The sequence below is a fragment of the Oryx dammah genome, unplaced genomic scaffold (assembly GCF_014754425.2).
Source record: "Oryx dammah isolate SB20612 unplaced genomic scaffold, SCBI_Odam_1.1 HiC_scaffold_26, whole genome shotgun sequence".
In the NCBI taxonomy this organism is placed as follows: domain Eukaryota; kingdom Metazoa; phylum Chordata; class Mammalia; order Artiodactyla; family Bovidae; genus Oryx; species Oryx dammah.
This window is the reverse complement of record NW_024070210.1, coordinates 81192244-81207576: the sequence shown is the minus strand read 5'-3', so window position 1 is coordinate 81207576 and position 15333 is coordinate 81192244. Positions and strand designations below refer to the sequence as shown.

General features: G+C 41.6%; 1 protein-coding gene across 1 annotated transcript; it reads right to left on the bottom strand.

Annotated features, from left to right (window-relative positions):
• Positions 1-14523: 14523 nt before the first annotated feature.
• LOC120853512 (60S ribosomal protein L23-like) lies at positions 14524-15005 on the bottom strand. Its single transcript, XM_040227409.1, has one exon. The coding sequence runs from the start codon at positions 14984-14986 to the stop codon at positions 14564-14566; it is 423 nt and encodes a 140-aa protein (XP_040083343.1). The 5' UTR covers positions 14987-15005; the 3' UTR covers positions 14524-14563.
• Between the last annotated feature and the right edge of the window lie 328 nt (positions 15006-15333).

Below are 15333 nucleotides of genomic sequence, written 5' to 3'. Positions count from 1 at the left end.
TTAAAAATAAAAGTTTTTAAATGTAAAAAAAATGTTTTGCAGCTTTCAGAATATAAGTCTTGTACTTCCATTAAGCTTATTCTTATTATTTCATTGATTTTGATGCTATTATAAATGGAGTTGCTTTCAAATTTTATTTTAATATTTTCACTGTTAGTGTATAGAAATACAGTTGACTATTGTATATAGACCCTATGTCCTGCAACTTGCTCAACTTGTTTATTACTTCTAGCAGTTTTTAGTGGATTCCTTAGGATTTTCTAGTCATAAGAACATGTCATCTGAAAATAAAGACAATTATATTTCTTCATTTTCAATCCAGATACATTTTATTTCTTTTTATTACCTAACCGCCCTGGCTAGAACCTCCAGCACAATGTCTATAAGAGCAGACATCCTTGTTTTATTCTTGATCATGGGGGAAAACATTGTCTTTCACCATTAAATATTATTCAGTTCAGTTCAGTCGCTCAGTCATCTCCGACTCTTTGCGACCCCATGAATCGCAGCATGCCAGGCCCCCCTGTCCATCACCACCTCCCGGAGTTCACTCAAACTCACATCCATCGAGTCCGTGATGCCATCCCGCCATCTCATCCTCTGTCGTCCCCTTCTCCTCCTGCCCCCAATCCCTCCCAGCATCAGAGTCTTTTCCAATGAGTCAACTCTTCCCATGAGGTGGCCAAAGTACTGGAGTTTCAGCTTTAGCATCATTCCTTCCAAAGAAATCCCAGGGTTAATCTCCTTCAGAATGGACTGGTTAGAGATCCTTGCAGTCCAAGGGACTCTCAAGAGTCTTCTCCAACACCACAGTTCAAAAGCATCAATTCTTTGGCACTCAGCCTTCTTCACAGTCCAACTCTCACATCCATACATAACCACAGGAAAAACCATAGCCTTGACTAGATGGACCTTTGTTTGCAAAGTAATGTCTCTGCTTTTGAATATGCTATCTAGGTTGGTCATAGCTTTTCTTCCAAGGAGTAAGCGTCTTTTAATTTCATGGCTGCAGTCACCATCTGCAGTGATTTTGGAGCCCCCCAAAATAAAGTCTGACACTGTTTCCACTGTTTCCCCATCTATTTCCCATGAAGTGATGGGACCGGAGAAACCCAAGTTAAGATGGTAGGTGTTGCAAGAGGGTATCAGAGGGCAGACACACTGAAACCATACTCACAGAAAACTAGTCAATCTAATCATACTAGGACCACAGCCTTGTCTAACTCAATGAAACTAAGCCATGCCCATGGGGCAACCCAAGATGGGTGGATCATGGTGGAGAGGTTTGACAGAATGCGGTCCACTGGAGAAGGGAATGGCAAAACCCTTCAGTATCCTTGAGAACCCCATGAACAGTATGAAAAGGCAAAATGATAGGATACTGAAAGAGGAACTCCCCAGGTCATTAGGTGCCCAATATGCTACTGGAGATCAGTGGAGAAATAACTCCAGAAAGAATGAAGGGATGAAGCCAAAGCAAAAAACAATACCCAGCTGTGGATGTGACTGGTGATAGAAGCAAGGTCACATGCTGTAAAGAATAATATTGCATAGGAACCTGGAATGTCAAGTCCATGAATCAAGGCAAATTGGAAGTCGTCAAACAAGAGATGGCAAGAGTGAATGTCAACATTCTAGGAATCAGTGAACTAAAATGGACTGGAATGGGTGAATTTAACTCAGGTGACCATTATATCTACTACTGCAGGCAGGAATCCCTCAGAAGAAATGGAGTAGCCATCATGGTCAACAAAAGAGTCCAAAATGTAGTACTTGGATGCAATCTCAAAAACAACAGCATGATCTGTTTATTTCCAAGGCAAACCATTCAATATCACAGTTATCCAAGTCTATGTCCCAACCAGTAACACTGAAGAAGCTGAAGTTGAACGGTTCTATGGAGACCTACAAGACCTTTTAGAACTAACACCCAAAAAAGATGTCCTTTTCATTATAGGGGACTGGAATGCAAAAGTAGGGAGTCAAGAAACACCTGGAGTAACAGGCAAATTTGGTCTTAGAATGTGGAATGAAGCAGGGCAAAGACTAATAGAGTTTTGCCAAGAAAATGCACTGGTCATAACAAATACCCTCTTCCAACAACACAAGAGAAGACTCTACACACGGACATCACCAGATGGTCAACACCGAAATCAGATTGATTATATTCTTTGCAGCCAAAGATGGAGAAACTCTATACAGTCAACAAAAACAAGACCAGGAGCTGACTGTGGCTCAGATCATGAACTCCTTATTACCAAATTCAGACTTAAATTGAAAAGTAGGGAAAACCGTTAGACCATTCAGGTATGACCTAAATCAAATCCCTTATGATTATACAGTGGAAGTGAGAAATAAATTTAAGGGCCTAGATCTGATAGAATGAGTGCCTGATGAACTATGGATGGAGGTTCATCACATTGTACAGGAGACAGGGATCAAGACCATCCCCATGGAAAAGAAATGCAAAAAAGCAAAATGGTTGTCTGGGGAGGCCTTACAAATAGCTGTGAAAAGAAGAGAAACGAAAAGCAAAGGAGAAAAGGAAAGATATAAGCATCTGAATGCAGAGTTCCAAAGAATAGCAAGAGATAAGAAAGCCTTCTTCAGCGATCAATGCAAAGAAATAGAGGAAAAGAACAGAATGGGAAAGACTAGAGATCTCTTCAAGAAAATTAGAGATACCAAGGGAACATTTCATGCAAAGATGGGCTCGATAAAGGACAGAAATGGTATGGACCTAACAGAAGCAGAAGATATTAAGAAGAGGTGGCAAGAATACACGGAAGAACTGTACAAAAAAGATCTTCACGACCCAGATAATCACGATGGTGTGATCATTCATCTACAGCCAGACGTCCTGGAATGTGAAGTCAAGTGGGCCTTAGAAAGCATCACTACGAACAAAGCTAGTGGAGGTGATGGAATTCCAGTGGAGCTATTTCAAATCCTGGAAGATGACTCTGTGAAAGTGCTGCACTCAATATGCCAGCAAATTTGGAAAACTCAGCAGTGGCCACAGGACTGGAAAAGGTCCGTTTTCATTCCAATCTCAAAGAAAGGCAATGCCAAAGAATGCTCAAAGTACTGCACAACTGCCCTCATCTCACATGCTAGTAATGCTCAAAATTCTCCAAGCCAGGCTTCAGCAATACATGAACCGTGAACTTCCAGATGTTCAAGCTGGTTTTAGAAAAGGCAGAGGAACCAGAGATCAAATTGCCAACATCCGCTGGATCATGGAAAAAGCAAGAGAGTTCCAGAAAAACATCTATTTCTGCTTCATTGACTATGCCAAAGTCTTTGACTGTGTGGATCACAATAAACTGTGGAAAATTCTTCAAGAGATGGGAATACCAGATCACCTGATCTGCCTCTTGAGAAACCTGTATGCAGGTCAGGAAGCAACAGTTAGAACTGGACATGGAACAACAGACTGGTTCCAAATAGGAAAAGGAGTACATCAAGGCTGTATATTGTCACCCTGCTTATTTAACTTATATGCAGAGTACATCATGAGAAACACTGGACTGGAAGAAACAGAAGCTGGAATCAAGATTGCCGGGAGAAGTATCAGTAACGTCAGATATGCAGATGACACCACCCTTATGGCAGAAAGTGAAGTGAAGAGGAACTAAAAAGCCTCTTGATGAAAGTGAAAGAGGAGTGAAAAAGTTGGCTTAAAATATGATTATTAGCTATGTTTTTTGTTTGTTTTGGAGATGTACTTAAAAGGCTGAAGAAGTTTACTTCTGTGGTAGGCAGAGTAGTGGCTCCTCAAAGATGCCCATATCCCTGGAACTTGTTAATATGATAGGTTACATGGCAAAGGGGAATTATGTTAGCAGATGCAATTAATGTTTGTTACTAATCAGCTGGCTTTAAAATAGGGCAAGTCACTGGGATTATCCAGGTGGGCCCAATGTTATCACAAAGGAATGCAGGCAGTTTCTAGAAGTGGAAAATGGAAGGAACTGGATTCTTTCCTAGAGCCTCCAGATGGAACACAGCTCTACTGACACCTTAAATTTTAACCCCAGAATCCCACAAGGCTTCCCAGGTGGCTCAGTGGTAAAGAATCTGCCTTCATTGTAGGAGACCCCAGTTCAATTCCTGGGTCAGGAAGATCCACTGGAGAAGGGAAAGGCTACCCGCTCCATTCTGGCCTGGAGAATTCCGCGGACTGCATAGTCATTAGCATCACATAGAGTTGGAAAGGACTGAGTGACTTTCACTTTCATCCCACAAGGCTTCCCAGGTGGCTCAGTAGTAAAGAATCAGCCTGCCAAGCAGGAGACCCAGGTTCCAATCCTGGTTTGTGAAGATCCTCTGGAGAAGGAAATGGCAACCCACTCCAGTATTCTTGCCTGGAAAATCCCATGGACAGAAGAGCCTGGCGGACTACAGTCCTCGGGGTTGCAGAAGAATCAGACACAACTGAGCGCAAGCATGAGCCTCCCACAAGTGTCAGACTTCTGACTTCAGGACACTAAGACAATGACGTGCATTGTTTAAGCCAGAAATTTGTGGTAATTTGTTGCAGCAGCAATACAAAATGAATACACCTTCTGTTTCTACTTTGAGTATTCTTGGTGGCTCAGATGGTTAAGAATCTGCCTGTAATGCAGGAGGCCTGGGTTTGATTCTTGAATCAGGAAGATCCCCTGGAGAAGGAAATGGCAACCCACTCCAGTATTCTTGCCTGGAGAATCCCACGGACAGAGGAGCCTGGCAGGCTATAGTCCATGGGGGTCACAAAGAGTCAGACACGACTGAGAGACTGACACTTTCACATCACAAATAATGGTTAGTTTTTTTTAAAAAAAAGAAGCCTCATGCCTTGTGAATTCCAACAAAGAAAATCTTAAAGTCATCCACTCAAAAAATAATACATTTGTTACCATGAGAAATGAACTAGACTGGTGCTGGACTTTTCATCTGTGATACTAAATACTGAGAGATGACAAGGTTCACAGACTTCTGAGGGTGGAGGATTAGGTCTGAAGAATCCGTGGGAAACCACTGGCTGTTCATGTATAAGGATAGAGGGAAACATGCTCAGACATGGAAAGGTTTGGGAAGGATGCCACTCATGTATCCTTTCAAAATTTTTCTCAAAGAAGAATTTCATCCAAATGGAAAATAGGAACAAAGGGATCAAAGGATGAAGGAGTATGAGAAACTGGAATAAGAGTTAAATCTAAATGCTGATACTCTCATAAATTACAATGCAAACCTTTTTTAAAAAAGTTTCTTTAAGAAGAACATGTTATGTCAAACAAAGTCAGTAGTACTCTGGAATTCTTAAACTTACAAAGTCGGAGGTGAGGAAAGAATTGATAGCTGCCAACAGTAATTTATTACTGAGCAGGGAATTCTGAGAGAAACATAGGCTCAAATATTTTTATTACAAATTGTAAGGTAAAGGTAGCCACAGATAAATCAGAAATACAATGTGTAGCTTTCAAATCCTAAAAGAAAAAAAGAAGGAAACAAAACTATTTTGAGAGGTCAGGGTTAACAGAAAAGGAAGAAAGGAAACAAAACAAAAAAATAATATATTAAGGAGGCAAATTACCATAAAACATATAGCTCAGTTCAGTTCAGTCGCTCAGTCGTGTCCGACTCTTTGCGACCCCATGAATCACAGCACGCCAGGCCTCCCTGTCCATCACCAACTCCTGGAGTTCACCCAGACTCACGTCCATCAAGTTGGTGATGCCATCCAGCCATCTCATCCTCTGTCGTCCCCTTCTCCTCCTGACCCCAATCCCTCCCAGCATCAGAGTCTTTTCCAATGAGTCAACTCTTCGCATGAGGTGGCCAAAGTACTGGAGTTTCAGCTTTAGCATCAGTCCTTCAAATGAACACCCAGGACTGATCTCCTTCAGAATGGACTGGTTGGATCTCCTTGCAGTCCAAGGGACCCTCAAGAGTCTTCTCCAACACCACAGTTCAAAAGCATCAATTCTTCGGCACTCAGGTTTCTTCACAGTCCAACTCTCACATCCATACATGACCACTGGAAAAACCATAGCCTTGACTAGACGGACCTTTGTTGGCAAAGAAATGTCTCTGCTTTTGAATATGCTATCTAGGTTGGTCATAACTTTCCTTCCAAGGAGTAAGTGTCTTTTAATTTCATGGCTGCAATCACCATCTGCAGTGATTTTGGAGCCCAAAAAATAAAGTCTGACACTGTTTCCACTATTTCGCCATCTATTTGCCGTGAAGTGATGGGACCGGATGCCATGATCTTCATTTTCTGAATGTTGAGTTTTAAGCCAACTTTTTCACTCTCCTCTTTCACTTTCATCAAGAGGCTTTTTAGTTCCTCTTCACTTTCTGCCATAAGGGTGGTGTCATCTGCATATCTGAGGTTATTTCCCTATTAAAAAATAAAGATTGAGATTGGGATCACTTTTAAAGGTGAAATGAGACTACATTCTAGAGCTCTGCCTAAAACAAAATGACATAACCAGTGAATGTATTCCAGGTCAAATATGTATTCCTGCTGCTGCTGCTGCTAAGTCGCTTCAGTCGTGTCCAACTCTGTGTGACCCCATAGACGGCAGCCCACCGGGCTCCCCCATCCCTGGGATTCTCCAAGCAAAAACACTGGAGTGGGTTGCCATTTCCTTCTTCAAAGCATGAAAGCGAAAAGTCAAAGTGAAGTCACTCAGTCGTGTCCAACTCTTAGCGACCCCATGGACTGCAGCCTACCAGGCTCCTCCGTCCATGGGATTTTCCAGGCAAGAGTACTGGAGTGGGGTGACATTGCCTTCTCCATATGTATTCCTGGACAAATGTATTCCAGGTCAAAATAAACAACAAAAATCTGGATCCCCAAAGTAAATTTAGACAAAGAAGAATTTGTGGCAAAAAGAACAAGGCATCATGAGAAAGGATAGCATTGGTTGGATAACCTAACACCTACTGCCAACCCCTTCATCTTTTCCACCCTCAAGGGAGGAAAGCTAAATATTCACTTCACCTTTCCAACACCCTCTATATATCTCTGGGTGACTATTTGAATAGGGTTGCCAGATTAAACAAATAAAAACACAGGATGCCGAGTTCAATTTGTTTTTCAGATAAACCATGAATAATTTTTACTCTAAGTATGTCTGAGCCAATATCTGGGACATTCTTAAGATAAAAAATTATTTGTTGCTTATACTGAAATTCAGATTGAGCTGGGAATCCTGTATTTTTTTTGGCAAACCTACATGTAACTGCTTCCCTTGTGGCTCAGCTGGTAAAGAATCCACCTGCATGTGTGACACCTGGGTTCAATCCCTGGGTTGGGAAGATCCCCTGGAGAAGGGAAAGGCTACCCACTCCAGTATTCTGGCCTGGAGAATTCCACAGACTGTATAGTCACGGGCTTGCAAAGAGGCAAACACAACTGATCAACTTTCACTTTCAGATGTAACTAGCCCTGACCAATGAAACTTAAGTGGAAGTGGTTAAGTGTAGTAATACAACTCAAATTGATATGCAGATTCAATGGAATTCCTATCAAATCCCCACTGCCCCTTTTCCCCCAGAAATTGACAAATTGATTCTAAAGACGTTATATAGAAAACTAAGAGACCCAGAATTACAAAATAATTTTGAAAAAGAAGAATAAAGTAAATAAACACATAAATAAATAAATAATACAATTCCCAATTTCAAAACTTACTACAAAGCTATAGTAACCAAGAGAATATAACACTGGTATGAGGGTTGGGGGATAGATATATAGATCAATAAAACAGAATTTAGAATCCAGAAATAAATTCTTACATTTATAGTCAGCTGATTTTCCAGAAGTATTCCAAGCAGTTGAATGGGAGAAAGAATCATCTCTATCACAAATGGCAACAACAAGAGAGCCATGTGTGAAATAATGAACTTGAACGCCTACTTCATACCATATACACAAATATCATGTCAAAATGAATAATAGACCTAAATAAAGAGCTGAAACTATAAAATTCATAGAGGAAAATAAAGGAGTACATTTTTGTGATCTTGGGTTAAACAAAGTCTCCTTAGGTAGGATAACAAAAGCGCAAATGACCAAAATAAATAAATAAATAAATGGGACTTAAGCAAGCTTAAATTTTTGTGCTTCAAAGGACATTATTAAGAAAATTAAAAGACAACGCACCAAATGGGAGAAGATATTTGAGAATTATATATCTGAGAAGGGTCTAGGACCTAGAATATATAAAGAACTCTTACAACTCAACAAGACAAACAACCCAATCTAAAAATAGGCAAAAAATTTGAATAAACATTTCTTTAAGGAAGATACATAAGTGGCCAATAAGCACATGAAAATATACTGAAAATCATTAGCCAACAAGGAAATGCAAATCAAAACCACAATGAGATGCCATTTCATACCCACCAAGATGGTTAAAATCAAAAGACAGGCAATAACAAGTGTTCATGAGGATGTGGAGAAATTGAAATGCTTATCCATTGCTGGTGGGATTGTATCAGTAAAATTAAAAAGCAGTTTGGTAATTCTTCAAAATATTAAACACAGAGCTACCCTATGATGCAGAAATTTCACTCCCAAGTATATGCCCATGAGAAATGAAAACATATATCCACGCAAAAACTTGTACACAAATGTTCACAGCAGCATTATTCATAAAAGCCCCAAAGTGGAAACAATCCAGATTCTTAGCAATAGATTAATAAAATGTGGTATATCTATACAGTGGAAAGTTATTCAGCCATACAATGAAATGAAATACTGAAATATGCAACATGAATGGACCTTGAAAACATGCAATGTGAAAGAAGCCAGTCACGGAAGACCAACAGTGTATGATTCCATTTATATAAAATGTCCAGAATAGGCATAATAGAAAGTAGATTAGTGGTTGTCTAAGTCTGGGAGGTGGGACAGTGTGAGGTAGAGAATGAGAAAAGACTTCTAACGAGTATGGGTTACCATTTTGAGGTTATGAAGATGTTCTGTAATTAATAGTTGCCTAACATTATTCTTGCCTGGGAAATCCCATGGACAGAGGAGCCTGGTGGGATACAGTCCAGTTCAGTTCAGTCGCTCAGTCATGTTGGACTCTTTGCGACCCCATGGACTGCAGCACGCCAGGCCTCCCTGTCCATCACCAATTGCAGGAGTTTACTCAAACCCATGTCCATTGAGTCGGTGACACCATTCAACCATCTCATCCTCTGTCGTCCCCTTCTCCTCCATAGAGTCACAAAAGAGTCGGACACAACTTCGTGATTAAACAACAAGAGGGAGTGTACTAAAACCCATTGAATTGTACTTTAAATGAGTGATTGTAAGCTGCTTTTTATATCACAACAAAGCCCCCCACAAAAATAGAGCCAGCCTCTTATTTGGTGTCTTTTTCTTTTTTTGGCTGTGCCAGTACGTGGCATGCAGGATCTTAGATCCCCCATCAGGGATTGAACCTGCGCCCCCTACCGTGGAAGCAGGGAGTCTTAACCACTGGACCACCAGGGAAGTCCCTGATGTCCTTTTTGATCTGAAGGTGATCATCTATTATTTGTCTGATAATTTCATCTGCACTTGTTCATTTGTCCACTTCTAGAACTTCTGTTTCACATAGTGTATTTTCAACATCCATCCTCTGTTCAAGACCACAGCACGATACAACTCAGATGCCATCACTCACAGTAGTGAAAGGTGTACTAGCAGTTCACCTTCCATCCCACCACACCCACACCCCCTTTCTCACCCCATTCAGAGTTTGGGAACATTATGGCCCTTTCTGTGCCCCTTACTGTTTGAGGGTTCTCAAAATTTCCCTCTCTTAAGGGTTCTGGGAGAATCCCTTAAGCCTGTCTTTTGACTGAATGGTTTCAAAATCTGTTAGGGCATTAAAATGGAAGCTTCTTAAAGATTCCAGCCCCCAGCTGATGATTCTGATTCTACAAGTCTAGGGTAAGGTCCAGAGACTTTTTTAAAATTAAAGTGTACTGGAAGATTGGTGACTTTAATTCAGCTAGCTGGACATTTAGAAACCACTTTTTATAACTAATTCCTCACTCTGTAATATCCACTCTGCCATTTACTGCTCTACTGAGCATTTTAACAATGTTTTTCATCTCTAAGAACTTCCCGTTGTTCTCAGATTGCTCCTTTTTAGTGACAGTTTTTTTTTTTCTATTTTAGCACTGCAATGTCCTCTCAAGTCTCACTGAGAATACTAATTAGAGTGGTTTTTTTTTTTTCTTTTTTCAGTATTAATTTCTGTGCATGCCCAGAGTACTCACATTTTAAGAGACTTTCTTCTGCCTTGGCTGCTAGCATCAGGACTGTTAACACTTAGTGTGGCCGGCACCCTGTCTACAACTCAGCAGGAAGAAGACTCGAGTTAAAGTGAAGATGAGGCGATTCGATGTGTGCTCAGTTGTGTCCGACTCTCCGTGACCCCATGGACTGTAGCCCACCAAACTTCTCTGTCCATGGAATTTTCCAGGCAAGAATACTGGAGTGGGTTGTCATTTCCTTCTCCAAGGGATCTTTCCCACCCAGGGATTGAACCATCGTCTCTTGTGTCTCCTGCAACGGCAGGCAGATTCTTTACCACTGCACCACCTGGAAAGCCATGTCCCCAGCATTGCTGGAAATTTCCATCAACAATCACACAATAAATACTCATCCAGCATCTTCTTCAGCAGTGGTCCTCCATCTTGACTGCATGTCAGAATCACCTGGAGGGGTTTGATAAATCCTGATACCTGGGCTGTACCCGGAGTAATGAAACAAACCAGAACCATCCTAAGCTGGGTTCAAGGTATCAGTCCAGTCTAAAAGCTGCCCAGGTGATTCTAATGTGTACTTAAGGTTGCAAACTGTTATTATAATTGATTTCAACATGTTTCAAAACTTCTTGGGATGTGAATAACATAGGGATCTTAGTAAAAGGCAAATCCCGATTCATGAAGTATGGCATGGTACTTCAGATTCTGCATGTCTAACAAGCTTTCAAGCTAATGCTACTGGTTTCTAGGAACCATATTCTGAATATTAAGGGTCTAAGGCAGTGGGTCACACAGTGTGATGTCTAGACCAGCAGCAGCAGGATCACTGGGAACTTGTTAGAAATTCAGGTTCTCTATGAATTTCTCCTAAATCAGAAACTCCGGGGTTGGGGGGGGGGCAAGTACCCAGCATCTGTGTTTTAACAACCCCTCCTGGTGAATCTGATGTTTGCTCAAGTTTGAAAACCTATAGCAGTGATCCCCAACCTTTTTGGCACAGAGGACTTGTTCTGTGGAAGACAGTTTTCCACAGACAGGAGTTGGGGGGAGGGATGGTTTGGGAATGATTCAAGTGATTACATTTATGGTGTACTTTATTTCTATTATGCACTTTATTTCTATTGGGCTTCCCTGGTGGCTCAGATGGTAAAGAATCTGCCTGCAATGCAAGAGACCTGGGTTGGATCCCTGGGTCAGGAAGATCCCCTGGAGAAGGGACTGGCTACCCACTCCAGTATTCTTGCCTGGAGAATTCCATGGACAGGGGAGCCTGGCGGGCTATAGTCCATGGGGGTTGCAAAGAGTAGGACGTGACTGAGCAACTAACATTTTCACTTTGTTTCTATTATCATATCAGCTCCACCTCAGATCATCAGGCATTAGATCCCAGAGACTGGGGATCCCTGACCTATAATATCCTTCATGCATGAACCTCTGACCACCTTAGTCAGAATCACCTGGCTTTGTAATGTGGCGATTCAAGGACACCACCCCAGCCCACCTAATCAGGTTCTCAGAGGGTGAAGCCTCAATTCTGTGTTTCACAAGTTCCCAGGTGAGGCTAATGCATATTAACTTTAAGAACTACCGTGCCTCATCCTTGCTAGGCTTCTGAAGATATTTCAATGTCCCAACACTGAAGCAGTTTGGGTTATTTTAATGCCCCAGGCTATTTCTACCCAGTTAATTACCTGTGTAGAAGCTTGACATGATTAATTCAGGTGGATACCATCTTGGAAGTCCCACGGAACCCTATAATTATGTGTGAAATACACGTTTAATTTAAACACAGGGGCAAAGATTACGCTGATGATGCTCGGGGGCCTAAGGGTGTGAAGAGCAGATTTTGAACAGAGCATGGGAGCTATTCCCTCCTAAGCTTATGCCATACCATCTGGTGCTGGTAGAATTCTCAAGATTTGGGCTCCCTGATTCCCAAGTCAGTCTTTACAGCGTCCAATTAAGTCTTAATGCCACTAGTGGGCTTAAACTCAGGAAAAAGACAGCCGAGTCCCACAGATAACTAAATCTGTCCCAGCAGACATCTAAATGTAATTATTTGGATAACTTGACCACAAAATATGTCAAATGTAATTTTATTTTCCCAAAATGTATTTTGGGCCCTGAGTGGTCAATATCTTCTTGGTCTCTTGTTTTGGCTCTGGCATTAACTTGGTCACTGTTTCTTTTTGCAAAGAATACATTTTAGTGTGCTATCCTGTGATGTGTTAAACAAATGGAGAGATTTGGGTTCAGAATTCTTTTTTTCCTCTGTACCGGCCAAGCATTTCAAATGATTTGGCTTTGGTTTCAATGTTCCTTTGGATAGTTCTTTTTTTTTTTTTTTTGGTAATGCCTTAGGCCAGAAACGAAAAGAAAAAAGAAATCCAAAATGCCAAAGGAACAGCCAAAGCAACTCCATAACTGTCACCCCACCCCTGGGCAGAAAAAGTAAAATCCAAATAACACAAAAGAGCTCAACAAGCCATCCCCTAACTGATCACAGCTCTCCAGGGAGAGTTTCCTACCACGGCTTTCTCTCCACCCCTGGGTCCTGGTTGAGGCTGGAAAGGGGCCAGCCCTCGGCACCTCCTTGCTTTTGATTGCTGTTTATCCCCCCAAACATGATTGTCTATAATTATGTATAATCTCTCCCTTGTTTACTCTTTTCCACCGAACCTTGAATGCGGTTCAATCTCTTTGCTCTGCCCGGGCCCAGCGAAGAAACATTTCCTGTATTTTCAACCTTTTTTTAAAAAAAGAAATAAAAGCATTAGGTCTTCCTTTTCCTTTGTCCCTTTCATCTCCAAAACCTGACATTCTGGCCATATCTGAATTGATTCCTAAAACATCAGTGAGTGCTAAGCACAGTGCTAAGTGCCTTGAAGGAGTTCGAAGTGAAACCAATGTGGACCTGGCTCCCAAGGATTTATCAAGAAATGGTTTATTTTGTATAAAGTGGTAATATAGAGCACATAACTGAGAAAATAACGAGATGAAATAAATTACTCATCTTTTCTTAACTGATAACATATCACTTGTCAATATTTTCCCCCTTTCAGTCACTTGCTGGTTTAATTCTTGACCCCAAATTAATCATGAATAGCTGAGTTTATTAGTGGAATGGGCCTAGGCGTATCCTATTAGGCTTATTCCATTTCAGGCCTTTTCTACTGCCCTGTTATAAAGAAAGTGAAATAGTGTTCTCTACATACAGAGCAGATCCCTAAGACCAGCTCAGGCACATGGATGCATGGTACATGAATATGAATCATACTTGCAGTCTGTGTGGGCATATAGGACCCCATGCTCAGACAGATATTGTGCTCGTTTTTTTGTGTGTGGGGTTTTTGTTTTTTTAAATTGTATTGGAGTATAGTTTCTTTACAATGCGGTGTTATTTTCCACTGTGAAGTGAATCAGCCATACGTAGACATATATCCCCTCTTTTTTGGATTTCCTTCCCATTTAGGCTACCACAGAGCACTGAGTAGGGATCCCTGTGCTATACAGTAGGCTCATTAGTTATCTGTTTTACACAGAGCAGCGAATATAAGGCCCTGCTGTCACCTCTGTGACATTCTTAATACTTTGGGGCAGGAGTTTTTATTTTTGCATTGTGTCCCGCAAATGAGCTATCTTTCCCTACAGATACCCCAGAACTCATCTTCTAAGGCCTTCTCATCCAACTTTGAGAAAAACCGAATGGAAATTCATCCAGAATCTGATGGCACAGAGGGAGTGAGGAAAGAGAAAAGTTTGTGTGTGTTCATGTGCTAATGACTTCTGTGGCACTCTTCCAGCCCGTGTTTAGATTTCTTAAACATGCCTATTCATCTTGTCAAGTTTCAGCCTAGCTCTTCTGAAATAGAACTGCTTGCAGAAATATCCTGGCAATAGGCTGCTTGGGTCCTGCCACCTTTCCTGGGCTTCCTGCTCACAGAGGGTGCTGTTAAGGGGACATCTGTCTCCTATTGAAGGAAGCTGCTAATTCCCAGGATTGAGCTGGGAGGACAGACTGAGTGTAAATAACACTTCCAGGGGTGGAGGAAACGGGAGTGGTGGGGAGTGTTTGATAAACCATGTCTAAAGGGAAAGGAGGTGGAGCCTATTGGCTAAATCACCAGAGAATTACATCAAGGGAAACCAGGGTCCACTCCCCAAAGCCCTAATGTGTAGGTTCCAAAAGGAGAGAAAGGAAGGTTATTTCCCAAGCTGTGATGAGGTTCAGCCCCATCTCTTTTTTTGGGGGTGGGGGGTGGGGCAAATAATTTTTATTTTTTACAAATACACCAAAGAATCACGCAATGCTGCCAGCATTGGACGCAATCCTGGGCCACAAGTCTGCACATTCCTTTGCAACTGGTCCTGTGATGGCAGAACCTTTCATCTCGCCTTTATTGTTTACTATGACCCCTGCATTATCTTCAAAATAAAGAAACACACCATCTTTTCTCCGGTATGACTTTGGTTGTCGAATTACCACCGCTGGATGTACCTTCTTTCTGAGCTCTGGTTTGCCTTTCTTGACTGTGGCCATCACCATGTCACCCACACCAGCAGCAGGAAGTCTATTCAATCGTCCCTTGATCCCCTTCACAGAGATGATATACAGATTTTTGGCTCCTGTGTTGTCAGCACAGTTGATCACGGCTCCAACCGGAAGACCCAAGGAAATCCGGAATTTCGCACCAGAGGACCCCCTGCGTCCTTGCTTCGACATCTTGAAGGCCGGCCAGCCCCATCTCTTGAAAGGGCTGTGGGAGAGGAAGAGGCCCCCAGGGCTGTCTACAAGGCCCAGCGGTAAATGAGAAAACTGCGATTGTCTTATAACGTTTGCTTTGTTTTTGGAGAGGCAAATATTGGCAAAGGAATCGATTAAAAAAAAAAAAAAAAAAGAGCAAAATCTTGAAAGCCAAAACTTTAGAAAGATTGGAAGAAAATGCAATAGAATGTGACAGCACTTGATTTTGGATGGTAGGATGATGATTAGGAGTCCCCCCTCCATCCCGATTTCTTTTACTTTTGGCTTTTTCAAAAATGATATAGAGACAACCTTATCATTTTCAC